At 35.4% G+C, this 17,357-nt stretch overlaps 1 protein-coding gene across 1 annotated transcript in view; it reads left to right on the forward strand.

The window, feature by feature from the left end:
* LOC111143396 (sperm associated antigen 16) overlaps positions 1-17,357 on the forward strand; it is a 1,010,144-nt gene that overhangs the window by 51,288 nt on the left and 941,499 nt on the right. Inside the window, exons 8-9 of the mRNA XM_022497105.1 lie at positions 9,277-9,346; positions 15,165-15,271. Coding sequence (XP_022352813.1) covers positions 9,277-9,346; positions 15,165-15,271 — 177 coding nt within the window. The remainder of the gene's footprint in view (positions 1-9,276; positions 9,347-15,164; positions 15,272-17,357) is intronic.

Consider the following 17,357-nt stretch of genomic DNA (forward strand, 5'->3'; position numbering starts at 1 on the left):
GTGATGTCCATCTACTCCAGTGTGTCATTTAAAGCCTCTATTTCCTTGCTGATCTTTGGCTTAGGTGACCTCTCTATTTCAGCGAGGGGGGTGTTAAAGTCCCCTACTAGTATTGTATTATTGTCGATGTGTTTCTTTGATTTTGTTATTAATTGGTGTATATAATTGGCTGGTCCCACGTTAGGGGCATAGATATTTAAAATTGTTAGATCTTCTTGTTGGACATACCCTTTAAGTATGACATAGTGTCCTTCCTCATCTCTTAGTATAGTCTTTGGCTAAAAATCTAATTGATCTGATATAAGGATTGCCACCCTAGCTTTTTTTTTTTTTTGATGTCCATGACAATGGTAAACTGTTTTCTACCCCCTCACTTTAAATCTGGTGGTGTCTTTGGGTTTAAAACGAGTTTCTTGTAGACAGCATATTGATGGGTCTTGTTCTTTTTTCCATTCTGATACCCTGTGTCTTTTGATTGTGGGCATTTATCCCATTTACATTCAGCATAACTATTGAAAGATATGAATTTAGTGCCATTGCATTAGCTGTAAGGTGACTGTTACTGCATATTGTGTCTGTTCCTTTCTGATCTACTACTTTTAGGGTCTCTCTTTGCTTAGAGGACTTCTTTCAGTATTTCCTGTGGGGCTGGTTTGGTGTTTGCAAATTCTTTCAATTTTGGTTTGTCCTGGAAGCCTTTTATCTCTGCTTCTATTTTCAATGACAGCCTAGGTGGATATAGTATTCTTGGCTGCATATTTTTCTCTAGTGCTCTGAATATATCATGCCAGTTCTTTCTGGCCTGCCAGGTCTCTGTGGATAAGTCTGCTGCCAATCTAATATTTTTACCATTGTATGTTACAGACTTCTTGTCCTGATCTGCTTTCAGGGTTTTCTCTTTGTCACTAAGACTAGTAAGTTCCACTCTTAGATGATGGGGTGTGGACCTATTTTTTTTTTTTTTAATTTTGAAGGGGGTTCTCTGTGCTTCCTGGATTTTGATACTTGTTCCCTTTGCCGTATTATGGAAATGCTTTACTATAATTTCCTCCAATATACCTTCTGTCCCTCTCTCTCTTTCTTTTCTGGGATCTCAATTATTCTAATATTGTTTTGCCTTTTGGTATCCCTTATCTCTTGAATTCTCCCCTCGTAGTCCAGTAGTTTGTCTCTCTTTTGCTCAGCTTCTTTATTCTCTGTATTTTGTCTTCATATCACTAATTCTCTCTTTTGCCTCACTTATCCTAGCAGTAAGAGCCTCCATTTTGATTGCACCTCATTAATAGCTTTTTTACTTTGACTTGGTTAAATATTAGTTCTTTTATTTCTCCTAAGGGATTTTATTTCTCCAGAAAGGGATTCTCTAATACCTTCCATCCTTTTTTGGAGCCCAGCTAGCGCCTTGATAATTGTCATTCTGAACTCTAATTCTGACATATTACTAATGTCTGCATTGATTAGGTCCCTAGCCGTCAGTACCGCCTCTTGTCCTTTTTTTTTTTTTTTGTGATTTTTTTCCACCTTGTAATTTTATCCAGATAAGACTAGATGAATGACAGAACAAGATATTGAAAGAGTGGCAAAGACCCCAGAAAAATATACACTAACCAAATCAGAAGAGACCCTAAACCTGGGGGACAAGAAAGGGAGAAAAAAAAAAATATATATATATATATATCTATATTAGACTGGTGAGTAGAACAGAGCCACCCACTTGATTTGGGGTGTATTCGTGTCTCTTAAAGGAAACTACCTCCCAAAATTTTAAAGATATATATATACATATATATATATGGGTAAACAAGGTGAAGGGATGGAATATGAGTGTTAAGGTGGAAATTTAAAAAGGTTTTAAAAGGAGTTGATACGTTGGTTGGAAAAAGAAAAAAAAAAGAGAGAATATGATCAGGCTGGAGACTAGAACAAAGCCATGGGCTAGATTTAGGGTATATTTTGATCTATTAGAATAAATTATATCCCAATTTTTTAAAATTTAGCTTAATTTTATTTTTTTTCAGTGTTCCAAATTCATTGTTTATGCACCACACCCAGTGCTCCATGCAATACGTGCCCTCTAGAATACCCACCACCAGGCTCACCCAACCCTGCCCCACGCCCCCAAAGCACTCAGTTTTTTCCTCAGAGTCCATAGTCTCTAATGGTTTGTCTCCCCCTCGATTTCCCCCAACTCACTTCTCCTCTCCATCTCCTAATATCCTCCATGTTATTCCTTATGCTCCACAAGTAAGTGAGACCATATGTTAATTGACTCTCTGCTTGACTTATTTCACTCAGCATAATTTCCTCCAGTCCTGTCCATGTTGATATAAAAGTTGGTTATTCATCATTTATGATGGAGGCATAATACTCCATTGTATATATGGACCCTATCTTCTTTATCCATTTGTTTGTTGAAGGGCATCTTGGCTCTTTCCACAGTTTGATGACTGTGGCCATTGCTGCTATGAACACTGAGGTATCAGTGTTCCAGAACTGGAACAGTTCGGGAGCCCCGCCTTGCTGGCTCTGGTCATCCCCCTTCTTTTTGTGGCCTGAGACGATGTCATCAATCCGCAGCAGGAGAACTGCCATCTCCACTGCCGTCTTGTACGTCTTGTACGTCTGCAGCTTCACGGCCAACGGCTCCCAGATGCCCAGTTCCTTCATGTCCATCAAGGTGCCTGTCTCACCATTTACACCTCATGTCTCACAGTTCTCCTGGGTGTGCTTGGCCCGAAGGGAGGTAAGCAGACGAATGGTGCTGGCCCCACAGTTCTGGATAACTGGAACTTCTATAAACACTGAGATGGCCTTTCTTTTCACTGCATCTGTATCTTTGGGGTAAATACACCATATTTGTCTTACACCATACACAAAAGTAAACTCAAAATGGATAAAAGACCTCAATGTGAGGCAGGAATCTATCAAAATTCTACAGGAGAACATAGGCAGTAACCTCTTCGACTTTGGCCACAGCAGCTTCTTTCAAGACATGTCTCCAAAGGCAAAGGAAACAAAAGCAAAAATGAACTTTTGGGACTTCATCAAGATCAAAAGTTTCTGCACAGCAAAGGAAATAGTTCACAAAACAAAGAGGTAACCTACAGAATGGGAGAAGATACTTGCAAATGACACTACAGACAAAGGGCTGATATCCAAGATCTATATAGAACTCCTCAAACTCAACACATACAAAACAGATAATCACATCAAAAAATGGGCAGAAGACATGAACAGACACTTCTCCAAAGAAGACATACAAATGGCTATCAGACACATGAAAAAATGTTCATCATCATTAGCCATCAGGGAGATTCAAATCAAACCACATTGAGATACCACCTTACACCAGTTAGAATGGCCAAAATCAACAAGACAGTAAACAACAAGTGTTGGAGAAGATGTGGAGAAAGGGGAATCCTCTTACACTGTTGGTGGGAATGCAAGTCAGTGCAGCCACCTTGGAAAACAGTGTGGAGATTCTTTAAGAAATTAAAAATAGAGCTACCCTATGACCCTGCAATCGTATCTCAAAATTTTAAAGAAAAAACACCTATATATATACACACACAAAATAAGGTTAAATACAATGAGGGGATAAAACGTTAGTACAACAATGAAAATGTAAGATTTTTTAAGGAAGTATTGATAAGATAAAATAGTTAAACATTAAAAGAGGAAAGAAGAAAAATTTAAAAAAGGTAGAATAAGAAAAAAATAAAATTAAAACAAATTTTCTTTGATAGACTAAAGGATCATGGGAAAAAAGCCATGAATTCTGTGTTGCTTTCCCCTAGCTCTGGACTTCTGAAGTTCTCATTGATTAGTGAACTTGATTTTGTCTGGATATTCTTGCTGATCTTCTGGGGGATGGTCCTGTTGCAGTGATTCTCAAATGTCTTTGCCCGAGGCAGAATTGCACCGGCCTTGACAGTGGCCAGGCTAGGTAATATGCTGAGGTTCACTCTCTGTAGCTTTTGTTCCCTGAACGCCTTCCATAGAGCTTTGGAGGATGAGAATGAAAATGGCAGCCTCTCAACATCTGGCTTCATAGGATCCAGAGATCTGGGCCCCAGTCCTCAGTGAGCCCTCAGAGAAAAGTGGTCAGTCCCTCCCATCTCCCTGGTCTCTGGTTGCACTCTGTGCTCACCCAGCCTTGACTGAGTGTTTCTATCTCTGGTGCATGGCTCCATTTGGAGTCTCCAAACCCAGCAGGTTCCTGCTGCTCACTCCCATGCCACTCCTCTTGGACGAGGAAGGAGGGGTTTTCTCCATATCTGCTACTTGTGGGGTCCCTGCTCTAGGAGCAGTGGTCCAACTGTGCCTTGGACCATGGTTTAAGGTAACGCCAAGCTGAGAGCTCACTCCTGAGCTCTGTCTCTGTAGCTGACTTCCCTACTCTGATACCTGGCAGCTTTGCCACACTTAGATGCCCCTAGTCTTTCTATGACCTTGCAGGTCCTGAGACCACACACTCCCTGTGAGGGCTTTACCACTGCTTAGCCTCTGGAGTGACATCCTTCAGTGGAGCAGACTTCTAGAAGTTCTGATTTTGTGCTCTGCTGCTCTCATTTGCTGGGAGCCGGCCCCTTCTTCTGTGGTTTATCTTCCCATATGTTGCCTTGGATTCACTTCTCCACATATTCTACCTTCTGGAAAGTGGTCAATTTTCTGTTCCTAGAATTGCTGCTATTCTCCTCTTCTATCTTCTATTGAGTTTGTAGGTGTTCAGAATGGTTTGATAACTATCTGACTGAACTTCTGGGATATAATGATATTTCATTCTCTTACTCCTCCCCCATCTTTCTTCCTCCCGATCCCCCTGCACCACTCTTAAGCACTTATTATTTTTTTATTACATCTCTATTTTCATTGTCTGTTTTATTTTAGCGATGCTCTGAGAAGTCACTTCTTTTTTTTTATTTATTCACTTTAGAGAAGTGGGAGAGGGGCAAAGGGAAAGGAAGGGGGAGAATCTCAAGTAGCGTCCCCACTGAGCATGGAGCTCTACACGAGGTTCAGTCTCACAGCCCAGAGACCACGGCCTGAGCCAGAATCACGAGTTGAATGCTCAACCAACTGAACCACCCAGACACCCCTCTTAGAAGTCACTTCTAACCAAAACTTTTGGGTATATACTTGAAGCAGTAGGAAGTGTCTTATAATTTTTATCTGTGTTCCTAATCATCACTTCTTTAAAAACCTTCTCTTAATGAACATTTAGCTCACTATCTTTCTCTTTAAACATATAGATCTCTCTAATATCTTGAAAGAAGAAAGGTTAGAATTTAGAATTTTTTAGTGATACTCAGTTTCTATATAAAAGTGAAAGTATACTGTGAGATGACAAAAATCTAAAAGAAGTATGTGTTTTCAAATTCTTTTCATAAGTAATGATATAGCAACTTTCAAATTTATTTAAATCTTATAGAAAAACCTAGTTTGTTTTGCAAAATTAGTGAAAATGTTGTAAATTCTGAGTTATAGTCCTGTGATTGAAAATATATATAATTTGTGTGTGTGTGTGTGTGTGTGTATAAAGTTACATTTTATCTTTTTTTGGATCATGAGTCTCTAATTCAGGAGGCATTCTAAAAAGTAAATGTATGTATTTTCTAGGTCAGCTTGCTGAGAGAATCTAGAAGTAATGACACTCCAGTAGCAAATGAGTATACCTGGTGCATCGATATCTCTTTCTAATACCATTCTCCAATAAAAGGAAGCTAGGGCTCCTTGGAGAAGTGGCTGATTATAGCCTGGGTGGGGAAGATACAAAATGAACCTGGAACATTTGTCCCATCTTGTTGCACTAGAATGTTAGGAGATACTCAGAAAGTAAGAGAGAGAGAAGGAAAGAGAAAGGAAGGAAGGAAAGAAGGAAGAAAGGGAGGGAAGAAGGTAAAAGGGGGGGAAGGGACTGAAGAAAATGTTAGGGTATATCAAGGGACAAAGGAACTGTGAGGGCGCTTCCTAAGTGGACCAACAACCAAATTTTGTTTGGATGTTAAGACTGACTGTGCTATACACACAGCAAGAAGGTATGCAAACATCTACATTGTATAATTGAACTCTGAGGGGAGAGCAGCACAAGCCTTACATGCAGGCCTGAAATGTCTTGAGAGAACTAAGAAGGAGACTGGCTTATGGTTTTTGTTGTGTTTAGGGTTTAGGAGCAGGATGAGAGTTCCTATGTGGGAGGAGAGGCTTATATGGTTTGAATCTCCCACCAGTGGCAAAGAAGGGAGCAATCTAGTCTTTCATATCAGCCTACTCCTAAGGGAAGTAAGAAGTTAAAGCTTAAAAACGGTTAGCAGTCAAACATCAAAAAATGGAGTCATCCTTATTATAGGAATCATCTTGAAAGAACTCCCAGTGGTCACATTTTGAACAATTTGAGTAACAAAATAAATAATACAGTATGGGATTATAACCCAGAGTGTAAAATAAATATCTATGAGTTCATATGGATATAAATAAATGGATGAGTATATAAATGGTGAAAAATAAAAATATTTCTCTCAAAAAAGAATCTCAAATGATATATGTAGACAATCTTTCCCTCAAGGAAGTGGAGCTTAACACCCCAGCTGTTCACTGTTGGCTAAATTAAATGACTTGCTTCCACAAGTACGGTGATAATGGGGGAAAGACTAATTTTATAGTAGAGAAACCTGGCAAATACTACTTCAGGAGGGTGATCAGGGTTAACATCATCAAACTTTAATCATGTTGATATATTCTTGATGAGCTATTAATGACACTCCTACTCTGTGCTCTTCCTCCTCAAAACGGTAACTCCTATCTAATCATGAGAAAACATGAGACAAACCCAAATGTATAGGCATGCTCCAAAATATTACCTGACCAATACTCAAAATTGTCAAGATCATCAAAATGAGGGAAAGTCTAAGAAACTGTCCCAGTACAGAGGAAGCTAAGAAGACATGATGACTTTGATAAGTTCTTGATAGATTTTAGATACTAGCCTTTTATCTGATAAGACATTTTATTTATTTATTTTAAAGATTTTATTTATTTATTTGACAGACAAAGATCACAAGTAGGCAGAGAGGCAGGCAGAGAGAGAGAGAGAGAGAGGAGGAAGCAAGCTCCCCATGGAGCAGAGAGCCCAATACGGGGCTCGATCCCAGGACTCTGAGATCATGATCTGAGCCGAAGGCAGAGGCTTTAACCCACTGAGCCACCCAGGTGCCCCTCTGATAAGACATTTTAAATATCTTTCTCCATTTTGTCTGTTGTCTTTTGGTTTTGTCAGCTCTTTCCTTTGCTGTGCAAAAGCTTTTTATCTTGATGAATTCCCAGTAGTTCATTTTTACCTTTTCCCCCCTTGCTTTTGGAGACATGCCTTGCAAGAAGTTGATGCAGCTGAGGTCGAAGAGTTTGCTGCCTGTGTGGGTTCCTCAAGGATTTTGGTGGATTCCTGTCTCACATTGAGGTTGTCTTTCATCCATTTTGCGTCTATTTTTGAGTATGGTGTAAGGAAATGGTCCAGTTCCATTCTTCTGCATGGGGCTGTCCAATTTTCCCAATGCCATTTGTTGAAGAGACTACCTTTTTTTCCATTGGATATTCTCTCCTGCTTTGTCGAAGATTAGCCGACCATAGAGTTGAGGGTCCATTTCTGGGTTTTCTATTCTGTTCCATTGATATGTGTCTGTTTGTGTGCCAGTACCATACTGTCTTGAGGATTACAGCTTTGTAATAGAGCCTCAATTCCAGAATTGTGATGCCACAACAGAGGAGCATAGGGGGAAGGAGGGGAAAAATAAAATGAGACAAAATCAGAGAGGGAGATAAATCATAAGAGGAAACAAACTGAGGGCTGCTGGAGGGGAGAGGGGGTGAGGTATGGGATAATTGAGTGATGGACATTAAGGAGGGCACATGATATAATGAGCATTGAGTATTATATACAAGTGATGAATCACTGAACTCTATCTCTGAAATGAATAATATACTATATGTTAATAAATTGAATTTAAATAAAATAATAATAATAAAAGAAGACAAGATGACTAAATGTAAGATATCTTAGATGGGATCTTGGAACATAAAAAGGATATTAGAAAAATCTTGGGGAGCCTGGGTAACTCAGTTAAGGGTCTGACTCTTGATTTTGGCTCAGGTTATAATCTCAGGGTGGTGAGATAGGGCCCTGCATTATGTCCATGCTCAGCACCAAGTCTGATTGTCCATCTCCTTCTCCCTGCTTGTACTCTTTCTCTCTCTCTCTCTCCAATAAGTAAATAAAATTAAAAGAAAAACCTTAATGAAATTAGAATGCAATGTGGACATTGTTAATAATAATAATCAATATTGTCTCATTGTGTCAATCACACTATGGTAATGCATGATGTTAGCAATGGGAATAAGGTGCTGGTGTACAAGAACTCTATTACATTTCAGCTTTTATGTAAATCTTATGCTATTCTAAATAAGTATATTTAAAACTTCCATATTCCATTTGGCATCCAAGAATAGATACAAATTTTTTACTTTTTTTTTCCAGCCAGGCATTTCATGAGCACTAATCTATAGGTTACAATTTATTATCTGCCATTTTCTATTAATAAAGTAATGTTACTACTCAGTGATAGTAGGAAAAATGTGTGTATCTGTATATAATTAAACAGATGGTTTTTGTGTTGGTATAATCACAGTGAGGGATGAGAGAACTCTTTAAGGTTGAGTTTTTAATTCAAGACTATTGTTCAGGAAATATAGGTAAATTATATGCCACCAAACTAACAAATGTTCTTAATTATAAAACATGTTTAATAAAACAAGGAGTGTCTGTGGGCGGAAAATGAGCTAAGAGTTTCAGGAAAAACAAGTCTCTTCATATTTTACTTCCCAACTAATACTTTCCTCATCTTTTATAAATAGAAAGATGAATTAAGTTATTGTGAAGTAATTTCAACAGAGGAGAAACTTCTCTCAAAGTAGAGTACTGAATAATTATCATTCAAAGTGTACAATAAGTATTCTTGATTCAGGAAATGATGCTGTGAAATAAATGTTTCAGATGTTTATTTATAATGGATACCTAATAATCACCCATGGAATTGGATTTAAACTTAAAATTACGTTTTTCTTTTGTTGTAATTCATGTTTCAAAAATTTTTAATATGTAGGAATTAATCCTAGAGGTTAATATTTTTATATCTTGCAGTTGATATTTAAACATTGCATTTTGTTTTGTCCTTTTTGGGTCATTTTGTATATAACCCTATATCTTTTGATTTTATTTTTTAGATTTCTGGGCTTCAAGCAACTCTGAAGCATATGGAAATAGGGCATAATTACCATGCTTCTGAAATTAGAGGTAAAAGTAAAATGTGGTAAAACTAATTTAATATTGGTTGGTGATTTTTAAATCTTATCAGTGCTCCAAATGTTAGAGATACTTAAAAGTGAATAAATGATATGGTAACTATTTCATAAATTAAAATGTTAATGAAAAGATCAAGAGGGAATATAGATACAATACTGTATAGATTAATTTTAATATGAGTAAACTATAATGGGAGGACTTCTGTTTCTGGCCATGTTGGAGTATGTGGTACCAGACTAACCTTCATTCAGTAAAAAAAAAAATCTCTATAAGCTGTCAATAGGCATTGGAAAATAGCACAAGTCACAGAAGGCAAGTGACAGAAGGAAAATTTTAAAGTTGAGATCCACCATCACCATGGCTTTGTGCCTGTGGAAATTTCCAAACCAAATTCCATGGAAATGGAGGTCAAGAAGAGCATGCCAGTCCTGATGAACTGAAAAGGCAAAGATCATAGTTGACAGTTGTCAAAGTGACTAAAATCTGTAGGAAAGTGCACCAGATAAAAGGGTGCTGCAATGAGCAGTGGTCCAGTTTGTGAGGAAGTTTACTATGAGTCCTTAGTTGGTAGCCAGGCTATACATGTAGACTACCAGAGACTTATGAGAAAGAGAAGATTTTATAGGGTTCAGAGGCGAACGGGGATACTAGAAGTCAGAGATGGGAGACATTGGAGTTCTGTCCATGACTGGAATGGAGAGACCTCATTAACATCTTGGTAACACATATTAACATTTAATATAATCATATTAACATAACATTGTCCTGCCCTATAAAACCAAAAAACAAAGTTTACATAGAATTTCTAGGGAAGGGGGCATATGGGTGGCTCAGTGGGTTAAAGCCTCTGGCTTCGGCTCAGGTCATGATCTCAGGGTCCTGGGATCAGGCCCCACATCAGGCTCTCTGCTCAGCAGGGAGCCTGCTTCCCTCCCGCTCTCTGCCTGCCTCTCTGCCTACTTGTGATCTCTCTGTGTGTGTCAAATAAATAAATAAAATCTTAAAAAAAAAAAAGAATTTCTAGGGAAGACAAATTGGAATTTGAATCTTGCCAAGTTAGAGAGCCTTGGGAAAAATTTAGGGCTTTGCATGGATCCACTTTAACAAAGCATAAAATTAAGCCTAGAATTTCAAGGTGATCATCAAAAAAATTAAACTGCCTGCTAGAATAAAAATCAATATCCTGTAAAGGAAGGCAGTTGGCCAGAGTCTTTATAATCTATTATCTATACTGCATAATATGTAATTAGAATTTTCTGTACATGTTACAGAAACAGGAAAAAGTGACCCACAATCAAGATAAAAATCAGTAAATGGAAACCTACACTGAGATGGCCCAGGTGTTGAATTTAGCAGATAAAAATGCCAGAGCAGCTATTTTGAATATGACCAAGGACTTAAAGAAAAATATGACATTAATTAAGGAGATAGGGAATCTTAGCAGATACACAGAAACAAAAAAAGGAAGTTGAAATTCTTTTACTGAGAAATATGGTAGCTTAAATGAAAATTTTATAGTTCAGAACAGATTGGAGATGGCAGAAATGTCAGTGAATTTAAGAGACATCAATTAAAATATAGTCTGAAGAAGAAATGAGAAAAAAAAGCAAGATCTGTGATGTTTTGAAGTGGCTTTTGGTCAAAAGGAATAAATTTCGACACAACACAAAGAAATAAATTCTTTTAATTACGTAATCCCAAATACCTGAATAACATGAATTCCTTAAATTCCGTACTGAATAATTTTATGATTTTTATAAACCTGCATTCTAGTGTTAGATATGGGACTTGCTGTACCTTTTCCCAAGCTTCTGGTTTTAGCATTTGGCTGTGTCATGTCAGACTGTCTCATCTCCCTGATTGATCAACTTGGAACCTTATTTAGCCAAGAACTCTAATTTGAAGAGAAATTGATTTATTGGTGAACTGGTTGTCTCTCATAAATACTGTCATCCTTCATGATATGAATTAACTCCCCCTCCATTTGCTTGTTTTAGTTTAATTTTTAAAAACTCTGTCAACCTGTCATCCATCCAAAAGTCTATCCATTTATTTTAGGCAGAGGTTGGTATGGCAATAGAGATTCTTAAAATTTAATATTTATTCACTCTATACTTAGGGAACAATGAGTTGATCATCATTTACTCTGAATTTTGGGAAAAAGGCAAATTAATTGTTATTCAATCCAAATTTAGGGATAAGACAAAAATTGAACTGATTTGGAGTAATCAATTAATTGTCAATATACCATATTTTTTATTATCAAAGTGATATGCCTATTTTAGAAATTTTTAAAATGATAAACTTTATTTTTAAAATTATCCATAATTGTACTACCCAGAGAGAATATTATTAATACTATAATACTGAACTTTCTCACCTAAAAAGGTTTTTAATTCTACATTTATTCTTGTATGGTATGTAGAGTAATAGAAAAATTCCTAGGAGAAAGTATGAAATAATAAATTATTATTGGTTAGATATTTAAAGGGACAATTTTGTACTATTTTTCTTTGTTGTTATGAAATATAATATATATCAAATATTTATGAGAAACTATACAGAAACACTTTAATATTATGTATTTTGAGATAAAAGCAGTTTTTGTACAAATTACTTAATTTCAAATAAGTTTATGAATATGCTGATTTTGATATGTTTGTGTTATTAACTTATATTACTTTGCTTTCTTATAAGGTCACAGTTTGAATGCAATAATTCCTATTTCCAAAACAGGTTTAAAAGATGCGTATAATTGTATTTTAATATATCTTATAACTTATGATAGGAGATTTTGAATTCAGGATGAACAGCTAGAAATTGGAAGTGTTAGATGAAGTGAAAAACAACTGTGAAAGCTGACTTCAGATGTTCATACAGGAAAAAGATGTCATATGGAGTAAAGCAAAGTATTCCATAAGGATTTTAGCTTAATAAATTGCTGCTTTTAAAGTTGGCATTTGTTGCTGCTCAGAATTGCATTATAAGATACCAATTTCTTACGGCTATATGGAATATATGGCCTAGGTTAGAAAATAAAATTAAAGTAAAAATAAAGTAAATTTAAAGAAAAACCTCTTCCCCTTTACCTCTATTTGCCTTTTTCTGAATTACAATTAGATATGTGCTTGATTTCCTCATTTTAGCTTACATGTGATCTAATCTCTTAGCTATTTTCTGTTTAGCCTCTGGGCCAAATTGTGGATAATCTCTTCAAAACCTTTTTCAATTAAATAATTCTCTTTTCAGCTGGGTTTAATCTGCAAGAGAGTTAGTGACTGGCACAATGTAGGTGCTTATGTATTTATTTTGTTAAATCAATATTTTCATGCATTTAAAATTTTATTTTTTATTTATTTATTTTTTATTATTATGTTCAGTTAACCAACATATAGTACATCATTTGTTTTTGATGTAGTGTTCAATGATTCATCAGTTGCTCATAACACCCAGTGCTCACGCCCATCACTCAGTTGCCCCATCGCCCCTCCCTCCCCTCATCCTCAACCCTCAATTTGTTTCTCTGGAGTCAAGAGTCTCTCATGGTTTGTCTCCCTCTCTGATTTCTTCCCACTCAGTTTTCCCACCCTTCCCCTATTGTCTTCTAGATTTGCACAGTTTTAATGTTTAATGAAAGGCCTGAACATATTCAATTAACATTGATTCAATGAGTGTGTACATACATAAGGAATTGTTAAAGGATGAAATATAGCACTGGAGGTATAATAGACAAAATTTCTATAAATGCAAAAGTGTTTATTTGATGTTTGCTTCATTTCTCTTAAAAAATTATACTTTCTTTAAGATGTTGATTGTGCCCAAATAAAATCTGGGAAACTGCACAGCACCAATCAATAATATAGGCCTGTCATTAATAAGCATTAGGTGTGATAAACATAAAGATGCTATGATAGAGACATGGAATTCACTAGGATATTACTAAACATTAAGAAGCACTATATGGAATTTGAGAATTATATGCGCTTAACCATGAATGTCATACAGAATTTAATGTCTGAGCCTCTTATTTGTTCTATAAATCTTTATGCAAGTGAAAGTGATGTTTATCTGATGGAGAATGGGAATCATGTTTGTACTTGCTACATCAAGAAACAATTGAGAAGTGTTATTTCTCTGCTAATTCCACATGTATTCTGCAATGTTTATTCTCATGTTTTGGTTATAAGTGTTGAATATTTTTCAAAACATGATTAAGTGTGAACTTTTGTAATTTCATTTTGTTGTGGGAAAACTACATATACTTATAGACCAAGGCTTTCTTAGTTTTTGACTTTGATTTGTTATCCTTAACATTTTGTTTGTTTGCTTCTTGATTTTTATTTCTCTTATGAAGGGGTGCTTAGTCATGTTTTGCATGCTACCTGAGATCTGCTCATGTTCTTATTTTAGAACTACCTGCTGGAATCCTGGGTTTCTCTACTGCTTTCTCATTGCTTCCCCTATAGATATTATTATATATATATTTCTCATATATAAAGGAAAACAAAAGATAGTGACCTTGATGGAGTTATTGACAGGATTTCATGAAATTATATATGCAAATTGTTTAAACTAGTGGCTGTTATGTAGTAAAAAAATCAATGAGGCATAAATGCTAATTATTATTATTTTAAATTATTATCATTATCAAGATGTCACTGTTGGTTGTTGAAAAGGAGATCATAATAGAGAACTGGTAGTAAAAATTTTTCATTAATGGAAGTGAAAATTTTTCTTAAATTAAAATGTAATTGTTGCCTTTCCCCCACATTTTGACTTCCCAGATGCTGTGGGGCTCTAACTGTTAGCACCATTCAGGGAGGTTAGGTAGTTTGGACACCCAAGTGTTTGAAGTCTTCTAAGTACTTTCATGTAGAACTGTGTTATTTAATATTCTGTTTTAGTGTTATTGTCAGGGTTATTTTGGAGATTTTCTCCTATGTTCGAAAGTGGTACTGAATAGGAAAAGTCAGATTGGTAAGAATCTAAATGCCAGCTATATGCTTCGTTGCCTTTATTACCTTAGAATTTTTTAAGAATGTGGACTCATCAAGAAATTTTTGTATTTATCTTTTCTCTATTACAAATCTAGTGTTATATTTAGAAAATTTAGTTATTTCTTTTATTTCAGAGTTAATCATTATAATTTTAGTAGTTATTTGCAATTAGTTTCCTGTTTAGAAATAAAAGAGGAAATTATGTATACCTAAGTAGGTATATGTATATGGAAGGATGTGTAAAAGAAAGACTTTCCCTGTCACTTTTATTTTTCCCTCAGGTGGTTTTAGTAGGATTGTTCTTTATGTCCAGGAGAGTTTGGAGACTAATGTTACAACCCATTGGAATATTACCTAATGTTTTCCTTTCTGTTTTTTTCAACATTGGGAACCATAAAGAATAATATTTTATTAATACAACATTCTTTTAAGAATCCATTGTTTATTATCCAATTCCACTTGGGAAGTTTTGTCATTGCTTATCATTCTCTCCTTGGCCCTTTTCAACTTCACTTGTATACACATTAAACCTCATGACAGGAATTGGATATAATGTAATGCGAGATTGGCTGCTATGATCTCTAACTGGTTCATCATGCCATTTCACTGACCTTGCAGTAATGACACCCTGAATTTTGGGGAAATAAATTTGATACCTCACTTAAAACATTCTGTTGTATTTTAATATTATTAGTTTAATACTTTAAAAATACATGTATCATTATGACTTTGGCTTTCATATGTTTGGCTAAAGTTATATTTATTGTTGAGAAATAGTATAGATACTAAGAATAAATTGTGTTATCTTGTAGTTCCTAATTCTGAAAAAGAAAATGCACCAGAAGGTCCTACTCAGAAAGGTCTTCGTGAAGCCAGGGAAAAAAACAAATGTAAAACAAGGATAAAAGATAATAAAAAGGTATGACTTTTTGTTCTTATTTCCATTAATTCCTGCTTAACTCTCAGATATGCAGATCCATGAATTCATACGGTAACATTATTTTATTGGAAGAGGAATTTAGAGGTTATATTTTCCAAGCCCCTTGGTTTATAGATAAACATGGAGGTCCTCAAATGTTGACTGATATGTGAGGGACATACTCTTATTGGTGGCAGAGACAGCTAAGTGAATCAGTCTGCTACCTACCCCAACTTAATCACAGGCATGTGTTCTCACTTACTCAGTTTTCTGCTTACTCTTTCTGAAAAAAGTAACTCCCACATCATCCCTTTCTTTTTTCATAGTATAACTTTAAACTTTTCTTAGTTTTCTTTAAAAGTAGAATGGGAAGAATTATGGCCCACTTAAGAATCTCCTTATATCCGAGTACCTTTGCTTTGCAATCAGGCTGGTATTTAAATACGTACATAATGATGAAAGAAAATGTGGTATTAAAATGTGTGGTCAGAGATCAAAAATGAGGAAGGGAAAAAAGCACATAAAACTGTAAGAGGTTTAATTTATTATGAAATTTGCATGAATGTCTATCTGAGGTAATGAATTTTCTTACAAAGTACGTGCTGTTACCTTTAAGTTCTAAAATAGCTGATATTTATTTACAAATGAAAATACTTAAAATTAAAATATTTAGTAGTAGTAATTCTATAAGAATAATAGATTTTTATGAATTAAAATAATGTAATAAACCTTTTATTTATCCAATAATATCAATAAAGATTTTTCTTCAAAGGTATGCATTAGAATCCAGTATTATACATTACATTGAATAAACTACAGACTAAACAATTTTAGGTTATATTTAGGCTTTGGCAATTACTTCGTAATATTCAGATTAGTATTTTACTCTTCCTCTATTATCATTATTAACTTAGGATTTATGGTGTTTGGGGTCGATCTTTTTTTGTCAGCCTGCCTCTAGCTTCTCTGTGCCAAAGGTCTCCCATCATGATGGATCTTCTGTTTATGCCACCTTAAAGCTTTCCCGCTCCTCTGTTTTTGAGTCTCTTGCCGAATGCAAGTAGTGGTTGTGGCTCACTCTCTTGCTGTCATCAAGTAGTTCTTGTTCTCATTTGGGAATAGAGGAGCATATAAATCACCCCAAATAAAGAAAAAAATCAGAGTTAAGGATTTTCTGTGTGATGGTGGCGATTGTCATTAAGAACATTTTCATCTTCTTATGGCATAGGCATTCTCTTTACGGTAGCAAGTCATTCTTAGGAATGATTTGTTGATTCATTCGTTAAGTGCTTATGGCTTATAAAACTTTACATTAGTAATGCAAAGTTGGCTTTTTGTGTGGCAAAAAGCTACTAAAATATAGGATAAACATATTTAATATTTATGCATAGTATATTTTTTTCAGTGCATTAAAATATTTAACATAATACCTACAACATGATAGAAAAATTTGGGCCTTACAAAAGTAATTAAGTACAGAATAAAGTGAATTCCTCTCCTCTTACCAAGTAATCATTTTTATTATTTCTTTTTAAATTTTTTTCCCTGCAAGTTTGTACACTTTGACTGACATCTCCACAATGTCCCCACCCTCCAGCTCCTGGTAATCACCATTCTACTCTTTGCTTCTATGAGTTTTTGCTTTTTTGATTCACACATATAAATGCTATCATATAGTATTTACTTTTCTCTGACTTGTTTCATTTAGCATGATATTCTCAAGGCCCATTAGTGTTGTCACAAATGGCAGAATGTCCTTCTATGTCACAGTTGAATGCTAATCCATTGTGTGTGTGTGTGTGTGTGTATAGCTAATCCATTGTGTGTGTCTGTGTGTGTGTGTGTATATACATCACATCTTGTTTATTCATTCATCCATTGACATATGGTTAGTTTGTTTCTATGTTTTGGCTATTATAAATAATGCTGTAATCAAAGGGAATGCAGATATCTTTTGGAGATCTTGTTTTCATTTCCTTTTGATATATATTCAGAAATGGAATTGCTGGACCATGTAGTAGTGCTATTTTTATTTTTTTGAGGAACTCTCATACTACTTTCTATAGTGGTTGTACCAGCTTACATT

Source organism: Enhydra lutris, unplaced genomic scaffold (assembly GCF_002288905.1).
Source record: "Enhydra lutris kenyoni isolate GAN:26980312 unplaced genomic scaffold, ASM228890v2 scaffoldscaffold1, whole genome shotgun sequence".
NCBI classification, from domain to species: domain Eukaryota; kingdom Metazoa; phylum Chordata; class Mammalia; order Carnivora; family Mustelidae; genus Enhydra; species Enhydra lutris.